Raw genomic sequence first — 15,587 nt, 5'->3', positions numbered from 1 at the left:
GAGACTTATTTACTTTGGCAATCCTTCAGACTTCACAAAGAATGTAAGAGACAGAGACTGCACTCTAAACTGTATAAAAATTCTTCACTAATAGTTCATCAATTTCACTTTTGAACACTTTTTTCATTCTGGCAAACAATCAGTGTAAAAACCTGTGCGCTTTCATATTCCTCCCCAAGTAGACGTTTTTGCCCACTACTGCACACGGAGTGTAAGCCAGACACACAGTAAAGCCAGCCTGATCTAATACAACTGTTCTTATTTGTCATAAATAAATATATTTTCTAGCAAAATAAAGAGTGGATAACATAAGCAGACTAGAAAAAACCTACCTTGGTACGGCATCCACAGAGGATGAAGCTGGAACCTTGGGCACCTGACAGTTTGTCGCTGCAGCCAGCTTTAAGGCAGATGATGGAACAGCACTTAAAGTCCTAGGTATATGTCGTGCATTGAGCGTGGTAATAGAGTTTACAGTGGCAACTGATGAGGGTACAGTTAATCGAATGTTGTTCCCGATCAGAACCTGAGTTGTTGCAGAATTGGCAGCAGTTGCTTGGTGACTCAGTGCACTGTGGGAACTTGAAGTCTGCGTTATATTCGAAGGCTGTAGCAAGGCTGAACCTGCTGTTGATGATGAACTTGTATGGACAAGTGCTGTAGGTGTAGTACTACTGAGGTGTAAGCCCTTGTATACTCCTGCAAAAGAAAACCAAAAAGCAGTAAGCTCATGTTTTAGAATTTACTCAACTCTAGAAAGAAACTCTTATCCCCACTTAAAAAAAAAAAAAAAAGCCAAGGTGCAGTCAAATACTGTAAAAAGAGCTACATACCTGAGGCTTGAAGAATGCCATTCACCCCAATTCCAAGCACCACATCATCCTTCATTTTGAATCCCATCAATTGTTCTGATGTAACCAAAGCTGAAGCAGCAAATTGAGCACTAACAGAATCCAGTGTCTTGGAAACAAAACCCTAAAAAGAACAACGGTGGCAAATATATGTGATTGAAGCTTCCACAAGTCAGTATTCTCCCCAATTTAAAGCTACACACAAACTAGTAGAACAAAAATCTATCCAGGTACATCAGAAATGGCCCAGTCATTCTCTCAGACCAAACTGTCAGCATTTGGTACAGCTACGTGAAATCTGTGATTTTTTCCATGCACTTTTAGCTCTATTATAACAATAACAGAGACGAAAATCCCCACAGCTATTTAAAACACAAAGAAACTTATTTCCAAAATTCTATGGAACAACGTTGTTTCACAGGTCAACTTGTTTTTATGAAATTCCAAACCCAGTTCGGTGACTCAGATGTTCAGATTGCTAACAACTTCTGAACCTTTTAAAATGTGTCCATCACCAGTGTAAACACCATGTATTTATGAGTATTAGACACTTTCATAGGTGAACGAAGGACATATTTAGGACATATTTAAAAATCCCCCATATCAAGAGGATAATGACATGGCTGGAGATCTTTGCAATTCATATCTCTAAGGCTCTGAATATTTAATTAATTGACTGACCCTTTTTTTTTGTGGTTAAGAGGGAGCAGAGGCAACGCCTGCCACACTCACCTGCAGTGTCCCTTCTAAACACTTTACAGAATGGCTATGATGTAGATTCAGGCGAAAGCCACTTTCCTGTTGGTTAGTTTCAAGGTTCTATGGCAACAGTTGACAATTAGAGATGAACCCTGGTGGGAAACAATGAGGGATAAATCATAGCACAGACAAATCCCTCACCTGTGATGTGTTGGCAGAGGAATTACTATTTGCTTGCTGTTGATGAATTTGTGCAAGCTGCTGTTTCTGCATTAGTGCCAGTTGCTGTTGATGTTGCTGGTATTGTTCGGCTGTAAATGCTGAACAAAATATAAAACGAGAAAATACTATATCAAAATATGTAGGTGTTGTGTATATAAACACATCTATTTTATCGTCCTAAATAAATAAAAAGACACCACAGCAGTTCTCTAAAGAGCCTTAGTGCACCTTTATAGCAAAAAGGCTGTCATCCTTCTTAAGATTTTGCTTAAGTCTTCCCTTTATACGTTAAAAAAACAGCTTGAAGATTTCAATTGTTCTGCTGCATTTAGGCTGGTACCAAAAAAGGGAGGGGGAAGAAGGAACCAAAAATACAATCAAAACCACCCAAAACTCTGTAATATCTAATTAAAAAATGCAGGTAGAAATGGCAACAGTTTCCACTGTTTTAGTGAAACTAAACTATCTGCATTAATGATAAAGCAGGTTTATACGCAAAAATTGGGAACTGTCTGTGAAACTGCACTGTTTTCAGCCCTCACAGATGACATTTTGAAGGTAGCAAGTACCTTCATGAAAATTTATGTTTTAAGTTTAGTTGAAAACTCAAAATTGGACAGGCTTACAACTGTGAACTACTACATCTACATCCTTCTCTAAAATATTTGAAAAGGTGACACAGAAGTCAGAGCATGACAAATCAACTACAATTCATCCAGCTACCCTGCAAGAAAAAAAAAATTGATAAAGTATTGTGTGTACAGATTCACATGGGATGCCCAATGGAAAAGGTGTCATTAGTACATTGATTTGCTTAGTAAAGTGTTTTTTTTTTTTTTTCAAATTTACATTTCCTAAATAAAAGTCTGCTTTAAATTTCAAACTAAATCAAAGCTGGAATTTGACTCTCCTTACAAATTCAACCTACAATAAAATTGAAGGAAAATCTTATTTGGGAGCATCTCTGCGATCCTAAGTGCTGTAAATAGCGTGCATACTCCTAGAATGCAAAGGAAGTTGTGCCTTCCTGAAAGTTCACTACTGTTTGGCAAGGAATCATCACTACACTTAAATCTTGTTCACGAATTATAATTATTGTTTGGTTACTCTACTCTTTCAGGCCTGCTTGCCTTTAGAAAACCCATTTCTATCAAAATTAAAACTATCTCCTGCTACAATTAATTTTAGCCTATGTATAATTTTGAGTAACAGGTCAATAAAAATGGCTAGCCAAAGTAAGAATTTGAAAAATTACTTGAAGACAGAGCAAACACTGCTGAACATGCATTTTTCCAGTGTGTTTTTGATTTTTTTTTTTGTAAAACATTGTTTCAAATCCTCTTATTATGTACTGGAAACAGCATTAAATTTTTACTAGTTGATATCTGAGCTCTTGAAGTCAAATTTTTATTCAGCAGCTACATTCTACTACTTTATTCCATATTAACAGTCTTCAGCAAGCAGGAAATGCAGCATGTCTTTATTGCCATAATAGTTTTAGAGCTAGATCTTATTTCAACTGGCTTCATTTCTTCAATGTTTTAAAGTCAAAAACACCCTAGAATTCATAAACCAAGTATTAAGGAGTTCACTGTTCATATTTTAATTCTACTTTACGTAAACAAAAAGCCCGTTATCACATTTATTTTTTTTAAACTATCACCAAACACAGACAGCTAAGCAGGAAAGCTTTAGCAGACAAAGATTAGCATGGGGATAGCTGAGGAAACTAGGAGCAGTAGTGGAAGCAGAAGAATTGAGATATTGTTCTGCTATTGATAGATAGTTCATTTCTATTTATCAATTAGTAGTGACTTTTAACTTAATGCTTTAATAAAAAAAGAACTTTAGAATCTGCATGGTTTAACCAACATAGCGCTGATGTTACTGAAGGTTCCACGTACCAGTAAGATATTTTACTGTACTGTACTTTGCAAATATACTTAAGATTAAAAATGTCCATTGTCATACTCAAATGTAGCAGAGCACGACTCGTAAGTTAAGTTTTTGAATAGCCAGTTTCAATTTTCAAGCTTTAAGTATATTTTAGGCTTTCGCTATAGAGTTGTAGTAAACAGTCATCTCTTCTGTTTTACCAACTCCAAAATACTGCTTTATTTTGGAAAAAAAAAACAGAGCAAATGAATCACAGAATCATCTAGGTTGGAAGAGACCTCCAAGATCACCGAGTCCAACCTCTGACCTAACACTAACAAGTCCTCCACCAAACCGTATCACTAAGCTCTACATCTAAATGTCTTCTAAAGACCTCCAGGGATGGTGACTCAACCCCTTCCCTGGGCAGCCTGTTCCAATGCCTAACAACCCTTTCCGTAAAGAAGTTCTTCCTAATATCCAACCTAAACCTCCCCTGGTGCAACTTTAGCCCATTCATAGCAGGCAAGAAGAAAGCTCAGACCTTAGTTGTACCCTTAAGCCTCCTGAGCTTTTGGTAACTGAGAATCACAGAATCGTCTAGGTTGGAAGAGACCTCCAAGATCATCTAGTCCAACCTCTGCCCTAACACTAACAAGTCCTACACCAAACCATATCACTAAGGGCTACATCTAAACGTCTTTTAAAGACCTCCAGGGATGGCGACTCAACCACCTCCCAGGGCAGAAGTGTATTGCTAAATGGTTACATATTCATGATATTACTGGAGACCTTCAAGTCTTAAAAAAATTAGTAGAGCAACAGACAACTGAACAACAGTGATTTCTGAAATTAAGAGCTTCAAGTTAAAAAAAAAAAAGGGATAAAAACATTTGATGTTTAAAGATGACAAATGAGATTTGTTAAACAGAGTATTGCTCCAGCAGCTCTAGACAGGAACACAGCACTTATAGCCTCATGTCAAACAGCATGCTAAGGCCACAGCGTTTAGATTTAGGACATTTCCATCATGTAGTAATGACTATCCAATACTGCAGAACTTACTGAATTGAACGGTAACAAAACATACAATACAATACACAGAATCCAACCAACTCTCAGCCACTACTACAAATAAGATCATTTCAGAAAATCTCAACTGTCTTTCAGAGCTAACAACTGCACGTTCTCCAGAAACTTCTAAAAATTTTCCAAGACCCCTTTAACCACCTATACAACGAGTCACCTGACCAACTTTCCTAATCTCAAATGTCACAAAACTTTAAGTCGCAACTCTACCTAAAGCAATCCACATCTCATGATAGCTCACGACAGTTATCAGAAGATGGGAAGCTCAAGTTTTCCTGTGAGATGAGGCTATGTGAATGTTTCTTAGTTATTTTGCAACATACTGTTCTAAATGGACACCATTAAGAGTAAATATAATTCTGAACTGTTACTACTAGAATTCTGAATCAAGTTATAACATTTCAGTTTAGACAGCCTCCAGGATTTTAAGTCACTACATCACGTTTTGCTGCTATTCTCTTCATTTAACAGCTTGGGACAATACATGCAACTGTTCTGCAACTGTGTTAGTGCTAGACTTTGGCAGCAAAAAAAAGTATTCTGACTTAAAAACTGCAAAAAGAAAAGTAGCAAAAATAAGCTTCAGGACTTTGCAGCTATGAATACAAGGAAAGAAATATTGTAGGTTACTGAGACTGGCTGACAGGATAAATGCATGCTTACAAAATATATTTTTTTAGTATCTCCTTAGAGACAGCAAGAAGTCCTCTGCAGTAACTTAAGATTTTTAACAACAAACTACACAACTGACACACTGTAGGTTTTCCTATAATTGTTTAAATGACTGAGATATTTATAATCTTTTGGATAATGACAGATCAATTTTTGCTCAAATTAAGCCATTGAATAATATCTTTCAATTGCATGTTTCTGTTTGACTTATCTACTATATTCTGTGGGATGCTGATACTCAAAGGGTGATGTTTTCTGGAGCACAGGTTCATAGTGATGCTGTCAGCAGTTTTGTCAGATCCATAGTTCTCAGCAATTTTATACTGCAACATACATCTATTTTTACAGTGCTAACTAGTTTTACCACAGCACTGCATGTGTATTAGCCTTAAAACACTGCAGCCTGCATTTAGTTTTCACTGAAAATGCAAATCTTTCCCTGAAGTGGCTGAAACCAGTTAGAAGACAGGCCAGCTGCAGGATCCATACGGAGAGCAAATCTCAAGGAATTGTTCATGGTATGGTAAAGAGCCACAGCCTCCCCCTCCTGACTGCCACTGCCAAGTCTTACTATGAGGTGATGGGCTAGTTGCTCCCGTTTCCCTGAAGTAGGAAAATAGACTTACAAAAATACTGACTGCAAGAACCCATTTCCTAAAAATTAGAAAATATATCCTGGGAAGCAGAAAATGCACATGTAAACTCCTGGATCCTCTACAAGCATCTCTCTTTTTTAACCTGAATCGAAGATGCTCACTAAAATTACCAGGGAAACTAAGCAAGCTTTGCAGAGTAAACACAATAACCTATCCAGGTTAATTTGTACTAAAATCAAATTTTAAAACTTTAATACCAAGAAACTCGAACAGCCCGATCAAACCATTCAGCAAATTCTTCAGTCCTGTAAATCATCTGAAGAATTACATAGAGTCCATAAAAAAAACTGCTTCATAATCTTAAGTAACCACTCTCACAAGGAGAAGTGCTATTTCAGTAGGAAAACCAAAGCATTAAGACATTAAGCTTATATTGGGTTAAAAGAACCCCTCTAAAAATCCAGAGTGCTAGATTTCCCAATCCTTCGGGCTGAGGTAATGGCCATTAACAAAGCAGTCTTGATCAAGTAACAGAAGACAGATCACAACCAAAGCTTGCAATTGATAAAGTCCACAATTACAAAACTGCTAACTGTGTGGGAGGGAGATTATATATCATGTTACGGTATTTTCGTAAGAGAAATACATGAAAGCATCACATCCCTGTTGTACAAGAGAACAATTAGTGGTTACTAATGCCGAAGTGCATGCAAAGCAAACATCATTCACAATATTAAGGAATCCAGAACATCACATTTTCAATCTCTGTATTATGAGATGTTATCTGGCTTATATTGCCTGGTTAAAGATTTTCTACTGTATAGCAAGTTCTCACCAGTGAATTCAGAAGATTGGAGAGACTTAGAGCCATCAGTGTGATTTAGCATTTGATGCACCAGGCCCAAAGATGTTTCACTTTCTGAAAAGAAGTTCAAGATTGGTTTTACTTAAACATGGCATTATCAGACACCGAGAACATGAATTATTAGGCCCCTGATTATTATTACAACAGCCTTATATTTCAGCCCAACGGAACTCCTTGTGAAATTCCTACCATCAGAACTCTAGAGCTAGACATTATAAACTAGATATTACATCTACATACATACTCCCTACCTGGTAGTGGAAAAACAATCAGAAAACGCTTATTAAATAGGATTTTTACTAGCCATTGAATAAAACCTGGAAATGCTTGCTACGTATTTGTCTACCCATCATACTTAATACAGATTTTCTAAGAAATATCATGGCTACTTGAGATACATGCTATTTACTCTGCAGATAATACCTGACCACACTTGCATGAAATGCAGATGAAGTCTAACAATTTACAAAAGCTAACAGTTCAGGGCAAAGTCTTACTGCAACTGGCTTAAAGCTGAACAGGAAAAACTAGCGTAACTACAGTCTGCAAAAAAAATCGCATCCACGAATTCTCCAGAAGTGTGCACACATTTTAATAAGCACTCCCCCACTCCCCAGCAACATTATTTCCCAGAAGATTTTCTTTTCAAGATTTCCTCCCTCCACTAAGCCTAGGGTGGCCTATAAAACATCTCTGTTATTCCCAAGGTCCATGTAGTTTTCAGGCCACTGTTCTTCAGCTAGGATCTCAACGTCTTAGCCATGGAGGGGCTCAGACTTAAGTTCCAACGATAACTCAAAGTAGCCATTACAAAAAATCAATTTTTTCATGATGAGGTTTATAATCCAATTTGAAAACAGGTATTTGGAAAAGTGAAAACGGTAAAGCAGATAGCAGCGTTGAGACCATTACAAATAGAAGGGTTAAATAAAAAGACCTGAACAGCCAGCAATGGCATGTAAGCAATAAAAAGGAAGGACAGGTCCTGCTCAGGAGCTGGACTCGATGATCCTTATGGATCCCTTCCAACTCGGGATATTCTATGATTCTACACTCTGGAGTGAGGAACTGCCAAAGAGATTGAGAAGCTTCCTCCTGCTTCTTTCCAGAAATGGAATGCCTTTGCTGGAGGCGGGAAGGGGGCAAAGCATGTGAAAGGTGTCAGCTTCCCCTACTGAGAACACTGTTAAGCACCAAAAACTAACAGATATCCATCAACCAACATCAAAATTAGAGAAAAAATCTAAGAACACATTTGGGAAATGGAAGCATAGTTCTCCATCCTTCTAGACCCTTTAGCGTGCACGTGCAAACTTGTCTTTCAGAAGCATGTTAAGGTACGCAAAAACAAAAAGCATCCAAGTTTACCAGGAAAAATGCTATTTCTGTGGAATTCCCACATTAAAAGTTACTGAATACCAAAGCACAGCTTGTAGCACATTATCTGTATCTCTAGTTTACACAGAAGAAAGGGCAAGGTACGCTATTCTGGTCTCCTTAATAATAGCCTAGATGTCTGCAGGTTTGCATATGAAGTACCATCTATAATACCAAAGATAACTAAGAATTCTCAGTAAGGCTTCTGTCAAAACACTTAGGCTTCTTCTCAAAGCAAGAGTTACAGATTTATTTTGCTTGCTAAGCAGACTGTAGTTAACTGTTAGCCTCTTTACGACTTGCAGACCTTCTTCTCAAAGAGGTCTAACTCCTCTGCGAGGAGGAAGGCAGCATGGATGCCCCATCTTACTGCAGAGCCTGGGAGCCAGTGCTCAAACCTTTCACTAGTAACTGGTGTCTCCGGTCTGCTGACTAAACACAAAGCTGCAACAGGACCATACATGCCATACACTTTTAAGTGTCTCAAACTTTTATTTACTAGATGCCAACATCCAAAAATTACTTTAGTGTTTAATAGCAAGTCCGCAGAAAAAACAGTAGTCACTAGAATTCAATGCAGTTTGAAGACTGCCATTTGCCTGGCAGAACTGGATCAATTAATCCAATAACGAAGACTGAATTTCTGGCACATACATAGTTCAGAAGAACACTCATGCCTCCTGTATCCTTCAAACTATTAAGACACACAAATGCCATCTCTGAAGATGATAACCCAGACTAGTGGTTAAACTGTCAGCAATACTGGCTCCTTTACTGCAGGAAATGTTGTTCCACTTTGTTCAGAGTGAACAGTTTCCCCACTGAACAACAATTAATCCTCCACAAGAATGAATCGTGCATTTACACTCCTGCCTGCTTCTCAGTGGTGTTTTGTAACATGTCTGAAGATCCTGAAATCTGGTCTTTTTGCAAGAAGCCAAGAGATGTCTTTTCCTAACTCTTCAGTAGATGAAAAGGAACCGGAACCACCCTCTTCAAAAGTGATGCTACTTTTCTTGGCTACTTGATCCTGCTGCCACAGTCTATGCCTTCAGCACACGAGCTGTCTCCAAGGAACTTGTAAGAGATCTAAGACATCCCCTCCTCAGCTGACACACAAAATCTCAATGCAACAACTCCATCTTCCATACGTTTTTTACGCTGAGCGCTTTGAAAGCCAGCATCAGAATAGCTTGTGTTTCTTCCGGTGCTCACTTCAAAATGAACACGAAACACCTCCTGGCTCCTTGAGGAAATCTCTCCGATCTTCAGGATGAAAACCAATGCTTCCTGTAGCCAGAGAAGAACGGTTATGTCACAGCACACTTTTAATGAAAAGGCCTCTGAATAGCAGAGCGGCTTAAGATACCATCTCAAATTCTTGCCTGTGTTGACCACATCTGACAGACTTGAAAAACAAGGTTTTCCACAGCTATTTTTCCACATCAGCAGCATTTTGTTGGAGTTATTCCAGGTAGGAAAAGCTCAACGCTTCTGTAAACATCTTTCATATGGAACGGGACAGAAAATTCCACGTGATGGCGCACAACAACATGACCACCTCTGCTAACCACTACAGAATCTCAAGATGAACCTCATCTTAAAGGTGAGCTATTTGGTTTGACCACAGCTCACAGTAGCAGGGAAGGAATAAAAGGCTTTTTTTTAAAATAGAGATGCTTTAATCAGTGTTTCTGGCAACAAGACCTACTGCCACTTTAAAAAAAAAAAACAAGCAGATGCTGAAATGCAGAGAACCGGAAACTAGTACTAAAATAATCCACAGCCACAAACTCCCAGCTTTAAAGATAGCTAAGAACAAGGACCGGGGACACCCTTAAGAATTGTTATCTGCAGCAGTATCAGAGAAATTCTAATACAGATGTTAGATACATCATGGTCTTTATAGTGTTTGCGACAAAAAGTAAGAAAACCTAACTCTGCAGCTGTAGCCTCAACTGATAAGCACCTTTGAAGAGGTCAAACTCATACATGAGACATACAAAGACTCCCACCCGTAATCTGTGTAGACAATGTATCTTAAAGAAGCCTTTAAGTCACTGAAAGAACACTAGAAAACAATGGCACTGATGAGTAAGACTAAGTTGTTTTCGAACACCTAACCCTAAACAGACAACCATCATCACATCATATATACAAAACCTCAGACATCTACACAGCTACAAAAATCCTGATTAAGATTAGGAATAATTCTAAAAGCACAATTGACTTAGTCATACTGATAACAAGTGACTATCCAGAGACTGGTAACTCATTTCAAGTGTATCTATGAATTCAGATGTAGGTTTCTTTTTTTAATGGAGTATATCACTCCTGCATCGACACTAATAAAGATATGAATCTAAACTCTACAACTTTTATATTTTAAAGCTCTAAATATTAACCCATTTTACACAGATAAGCCACCTGCAGTGAATTCCAAGCACAAATTAATGTAATGTGCAAGGCACTGAGACACGTTACCTTCTCACATGCCTCAAAATTCAGCCACATAATTAAAAGCTTCTACAGAACCAATCACCATAAATAACAATTCCATTTATTTATTCACCTCCATTTAGGAGGTGTCTTAATTATCTATTTAAGGAAAAAAGATTCTATGAGTGTTACATTTAGGTATGCATATACATACAGATAAATGCTTTGAACACAGTCAGCCGATTTTTCAAGTCTCTGGTTTTCAGATATAATGTACTGCCTATCAACACTTCACAGCATGTTTATGAACTGTTCACCACACAGTTTTGATTTCATACTGGTAACCTGGCTGGCATTATAGCAAAGTTCAGACTCAGGCTATTAGAGAGATGATGCTCTCATTCAGTTCTAGACCTGGTTTACTGATTTGAAACATTACTTGTGTGGAGGGGCTGAATTCACACACCAAAAGCCATACTTGGATCACAAACCATAAGCACTACCAGCTTTAGCTCTAATACCTTTCCCAGCAAGAAGAGTCATAAAAGAGAAAAGAACGTGTGAAGGGTGGCAGTGAGGACAATGACCTACTCTAGGACAGCAAGAAGAGGAAACATGAAATAAGGAAGCAGAACAAAGCTGCCCACTAAGTCTAAAAATGCAAGGAAAAAGAATTTTCAGGAAAAAAAACGAGTGCAGGGAGGCAAGACAAAGAAATGAAGAAAACATACTGGCGTACATGAAAGACCTGAGACACCAGGGCAGCACTCTGAGTAAATCCTCCAAATATCCCCCTCAATCTGAGGAGTTTATTAGGTGTATGTATCTATCTCCACCCCACTCATACATTTTCCAGGAATTCCAAGTTGTTTTTTTTTAAAGCTAAAATTTGAAGTAGAAACATCATTCAAGAGGCTTCTGAGAAGATGGTAGAGAACTTCAAAAATTTGTTTTAAAAAAAAAAAAAAACAGAGAAGTCCACTTCATTTTTTTTATAAAAAGGTGGGATTTAACATATTAACTTATCAAAACCCAGAAGTTTTAAGTGATATGCTAACCATGTAAGTACCAAACTTTCAGTGCGAAGAACTCACAGAGATACTATCCAAATATTCCAGTTCAAAAAACAATTAACATCACATCAAGTTTTCTTAGTCAGTTCCTCAATTCTGTAATTCAGGTTCTACAATAAGTAATCTGTCATTTGCTGACAAGATGTAGAGTCAGAGTTTTGCTGAGCATGAACAGATGCACACAGAGGGTGTGTGAACAGGTAAACCAGACATTTTTGGATGGGAAATGGCATTTACTTAAAGTCCAGATGAGAATTCATAAGCATGCTGGAATTTCAAATACAAGCATTTTAACTGAACATTTCCCACCACCACACTTGCACTGTGACAAAAAAAATTGGAACATGATGTTATAATCACCATTTCAAAAATATTTTTAATTTTCAAAATCCAGAACTTCAGAGTTAACTTCACCCTATACAACACTGTTTCTAAATAACCGTATTTCTAAAATTCTAACTACATACCAAGGTAGCATTTGCATAAGTTTGAGATGCAGTACACTACTGTTGGCAGTAACTAAGAATAAACATTCTGTGTACTAAAGATAAAAGATGGGCTGCTACCATCAAAATAGACCACGAAGTAAAGTTTGGATGACCTAACGATATTCTGAATTTTCTGAGTCAAGTTTAATATTTCTAAAAGGAAGTTTGTCAAAATAAACATACCAAAATGTGCTGAACCACTGCTACTTTTGCTTTGTATAGAGGTACTGCATATCTGGGTCCCGGGTTGTGCTGTGCCTGTTCGATTTACACCCCTGTATAATTTCTTACAGGAGAGTTCCTCATTGTCACTGTCATGTAGGGATGGTGTCCGAGGCCTAAAATGTCGCCATCTACATGATTTGATATTGACTAGTACTTGACTGAGGTCTTTTGAGAAAGATTTGTCCGAGGTATTTGTTTCTGAGGTATTGGCAAATTGACTGATTGAAGAGTGTTGTGATGAGGAAAGCATTTCCAAATCCAGCTGATGAAATGTATTATCGTAGTCCGAATGCGCTCTGTCTAGTAGCACCCTAAAACAGAAAAACAATGCAGAATTATATAGGGGCAAGAAAATACCAATAAAATCACCAGTTTGCCATGTGTGCTCAAGGAAGACATAGGTAAACAAATAGAAGAAGTTACACAAAACTGTTCTACAAGAAATCCCTGAGATCAGGCACACAAAGTATGACTATACATTCAGTACTTTTCAGGCAGTACTACGTTGACGTTTCTCTTTCCAAGTATGTACTAGCTTTTACTGTATTAATGGCTGATGTAAACCATTATGTGTGTATATATTATGACAAAGCAAAAGACACACATCTTCCCCCCCCGCCCCCCCCAAATCAGGCTGGAAGACTTCTGCAGTACGATGAAAAAAATACAATAAAATTACTTACGTAACTAAATGCAATCCAAATGTCCTCTTAAAGTAACTTCAATTTAAGTGCTTTACTGACATATAAAATGAATATACCTACAACCATCCCATGAAGTGCCAAAAGCTATCACACATTACTTTCCAAATTCCCCTGCAAAATGCCAGTAAGAACCTTCAGTTTCTCATCTGACTCGTCAATAGAAAAGACACTCAAAGCAATCATTTGAATGTCAAATCACTTTTTTTTTTTTAAGTAACATTTAAAAATGAATGGGACATCGGTATTAAAAGACATCACAAAATATTTAAGAAATAGCACTTATACTAAATAGTAAATAAAAAATAGAAAGAGCACTTATACTAAATAGTTTCCAAATCATTTTCATTAAAGAAGCTCAGAAATAAAGCGCCTGAAGTAACAGCCCTTAATTCTTTAACATTTTGGGCCACATTTAAAATTTAAACAGTTGTCACTTTTAAATATTCCTCCCTAAAATTCTCCTCTACAGCAGATGCAAAATCAGAAATGTATTTTCTGAAAACTGACTTTTGCTACTGTCAAGTACTTTTATTTGAAAACAACTATGCAAATCATTTAAGTATGAAACACCAATTACAACTAAAAACATATGCTTGTTTTCACCTCAGTACTTGGGAGTGCCAACAATACAAATGTTTAGAAACACTTAAGCAAGCAGTACATACTAAGTGGCTTCCACTGCAGCATCATCAGCTGAGGAAGCTATCAAATGGAAGTACATAGAATGCCATCTTTGTGATGTCTTTTTTTTTTTTTTCAACTTTTCTCTTTTCAAAGATGTCTTAATGATTTATTAAAAAAACAACAACAATTATGTAGCGCTTACCTTCCACCACGGCCGACCCGTCTTCGTGCAAACCCAATACACCTCTGGGGTACAGTGAGAGTGGTTAAGCAGTATCTGTAACGCACATCTCCTAATCTTCCCTCTTTAGGGCTACTCCACGGCCAGTTGCCAGGTTGGTCTAAATGAGGCTTAAAATAATTTTTAAATAATTAAACACATGAATTTATCCTACAACAATGCTTTGTCTTATGATACATAAGGAAATTCTACTTACAGCATAGTACTGACAGCCTGCTTTCCTACGGAAGGCAAAAGGACCATCGGGATCATTTTCCTCCTCAGCCTCCGAAGAACCAGACAAAACCTTTAAAGTGGGGGTGGTGTTGTGGAGGAAGAGGTATTAGTAAATTCTTGAGTTTACTTCTATTCTTTCCCTAACAGCAGCATAAAATTCTGCAGATACTACCTGGGAGAGAGGTTCTTCATCCGAGCTAGGAAAATCATACTGATTCAAATCTTTAGCATTAAAGACTGGCAGTGCAGCAGGACTCGTCTGTTGAGGAGTAGCAGCAGCAGACGAAGGTAAGACTTTTGGCTTCTTCTCATACTTTCTTTTGGGTCGAATAACATCAGGTTTATCTTGCTGCAAGGAAAGAAAAAAAAAATCAGCATATGAATACACACAAATTAGATTTAAACAGGAGTTTCCCAAAACTCCTGTGTAAGCAAGCTAAAAAGGGAACTCATCTCTCTAACATCTTGATACCAACAAAAGCAGATATTTCGTGATATTTCAACCCTCCAGATTGAAATAGCTACATGAATTTAGAACAGCTTAAGGCTTTTACCTTTTTAGATCTCATTTTTGTTGAATATTTAGGTAATAAATACAGCTTTGTTCAAAATATCCTAGCATTGTGGGCAGTTATCAGATAAAAACGTTAATATCAACTAGTGCAAGAATTCGTTACAATTATGTGTGTCCTTGTCTCCAGTTCATCTGTACTCCCTTTATTTCTGTCTTGAGGAATTTCAGTAGTTCCTAAGGTTATCATCATCACTCCAGCATAATATTTTACTCCTATTGCAGCTTTGCTAGTGTATTTTCCCTATCAGTAGTACTGTTTTTCCCCCCAATCAGAAAGTCCCCCCTCCGCACCCAGTTAAAAATGTTAAAAATGTTTTCCACACTGTCACATCCTAAAATGCTGTAGCTTGCACATGTAACAGCACGAACTATTAATTCCATTACTGACATTACTCACTTTGTTAACTTTAAATTCTTTCAGTTCCATAGTTTCTTGATGTTTGAAAGGACTGCTGTTAGTCACAGGAATGATGGGAATAGCATAGGTAGGTTTAATCGGCTGCCGCTGTGCCATGACCTCAGACACAATCTCTCCACTGTAGTCACCCAAATTATACCTGAAACCAGAGTGTTTTTAATTTCTTATTTATTAGAATATTTAAAACATATATCTGGTAAAAAATTATGCAACAGTCAAACACAAATGAATAATACTTGCAACCTAGGGTAAGAGGAGGTCCAGGCTGACAGCCAGAAGTACAAGAATTACTGCTCCAGAGAAGGGGGAAGAAGGGCTAATAACATGTAAACTTTATTG

General features: G+C 37.5%; 1 protein-coding gene across 9 annotated transcripts in view; it reads right to left on the bottom strand.

Annotated features, from left to right (window-relative positions):
- The window catches only part of EPC1 (enhancer of polycomb homolog 1), a 67,269-nt gene that overhangs the window by 1,008 nt on the left and 50,674 nt on the right, over positions 1-15,587 (bottom strand). For 3 of the 9 annotated variants that reach the window (XM_048076570.2, XM_048076565.2, XM_013191699.3), the window contains 10 exons: positions 15,228-15,387; positions 14,429-14,605; positions 14,237-14,326; positions 14,002-14,150; positions 12,430-12,782; positions 6,840-6,923; positions 1,752-1,870; positions 1,584-1,670; positions 834-975; positions 333-699 (listed from right to left, as the gene is read on the bottom strand). In XM_048076570.2, coding sequence (XP_047932527.2) covers positions 333-699; positions 834-975; positions 1,584-1,670; positions 1,752-1,870; positions 6,840-6,923; positions 12,430-12,782; positions 14,002-14,150; positions 14,237-14,326; positions 14,429-14,605; positions 15,228-15,387 — 1,728 coding nt within the window. The other 6 variants (XM_048076566.2, XM_048076567.2, XM_048076569.2 and 3 more) reach the window with 6 other exon arrangements.

This window comes from Anser cygnoides, chromosome 2, assembly GCF_040182565.1.
Source record: "Anser cygnoides isolate HZ-2024a breed goose chromosome 2, Taihu_goose_T2T_genome, whole genome shotgun sequence".
Lineage (NCBI taxonomy): Eukaryota > Metazoa > Chordata > Aves > Anseriformes > Anatidae > Anser > Anser cygnoides.
This window is presented reverse-complemented; position numbering and strand designations above follow the sequence as displayed.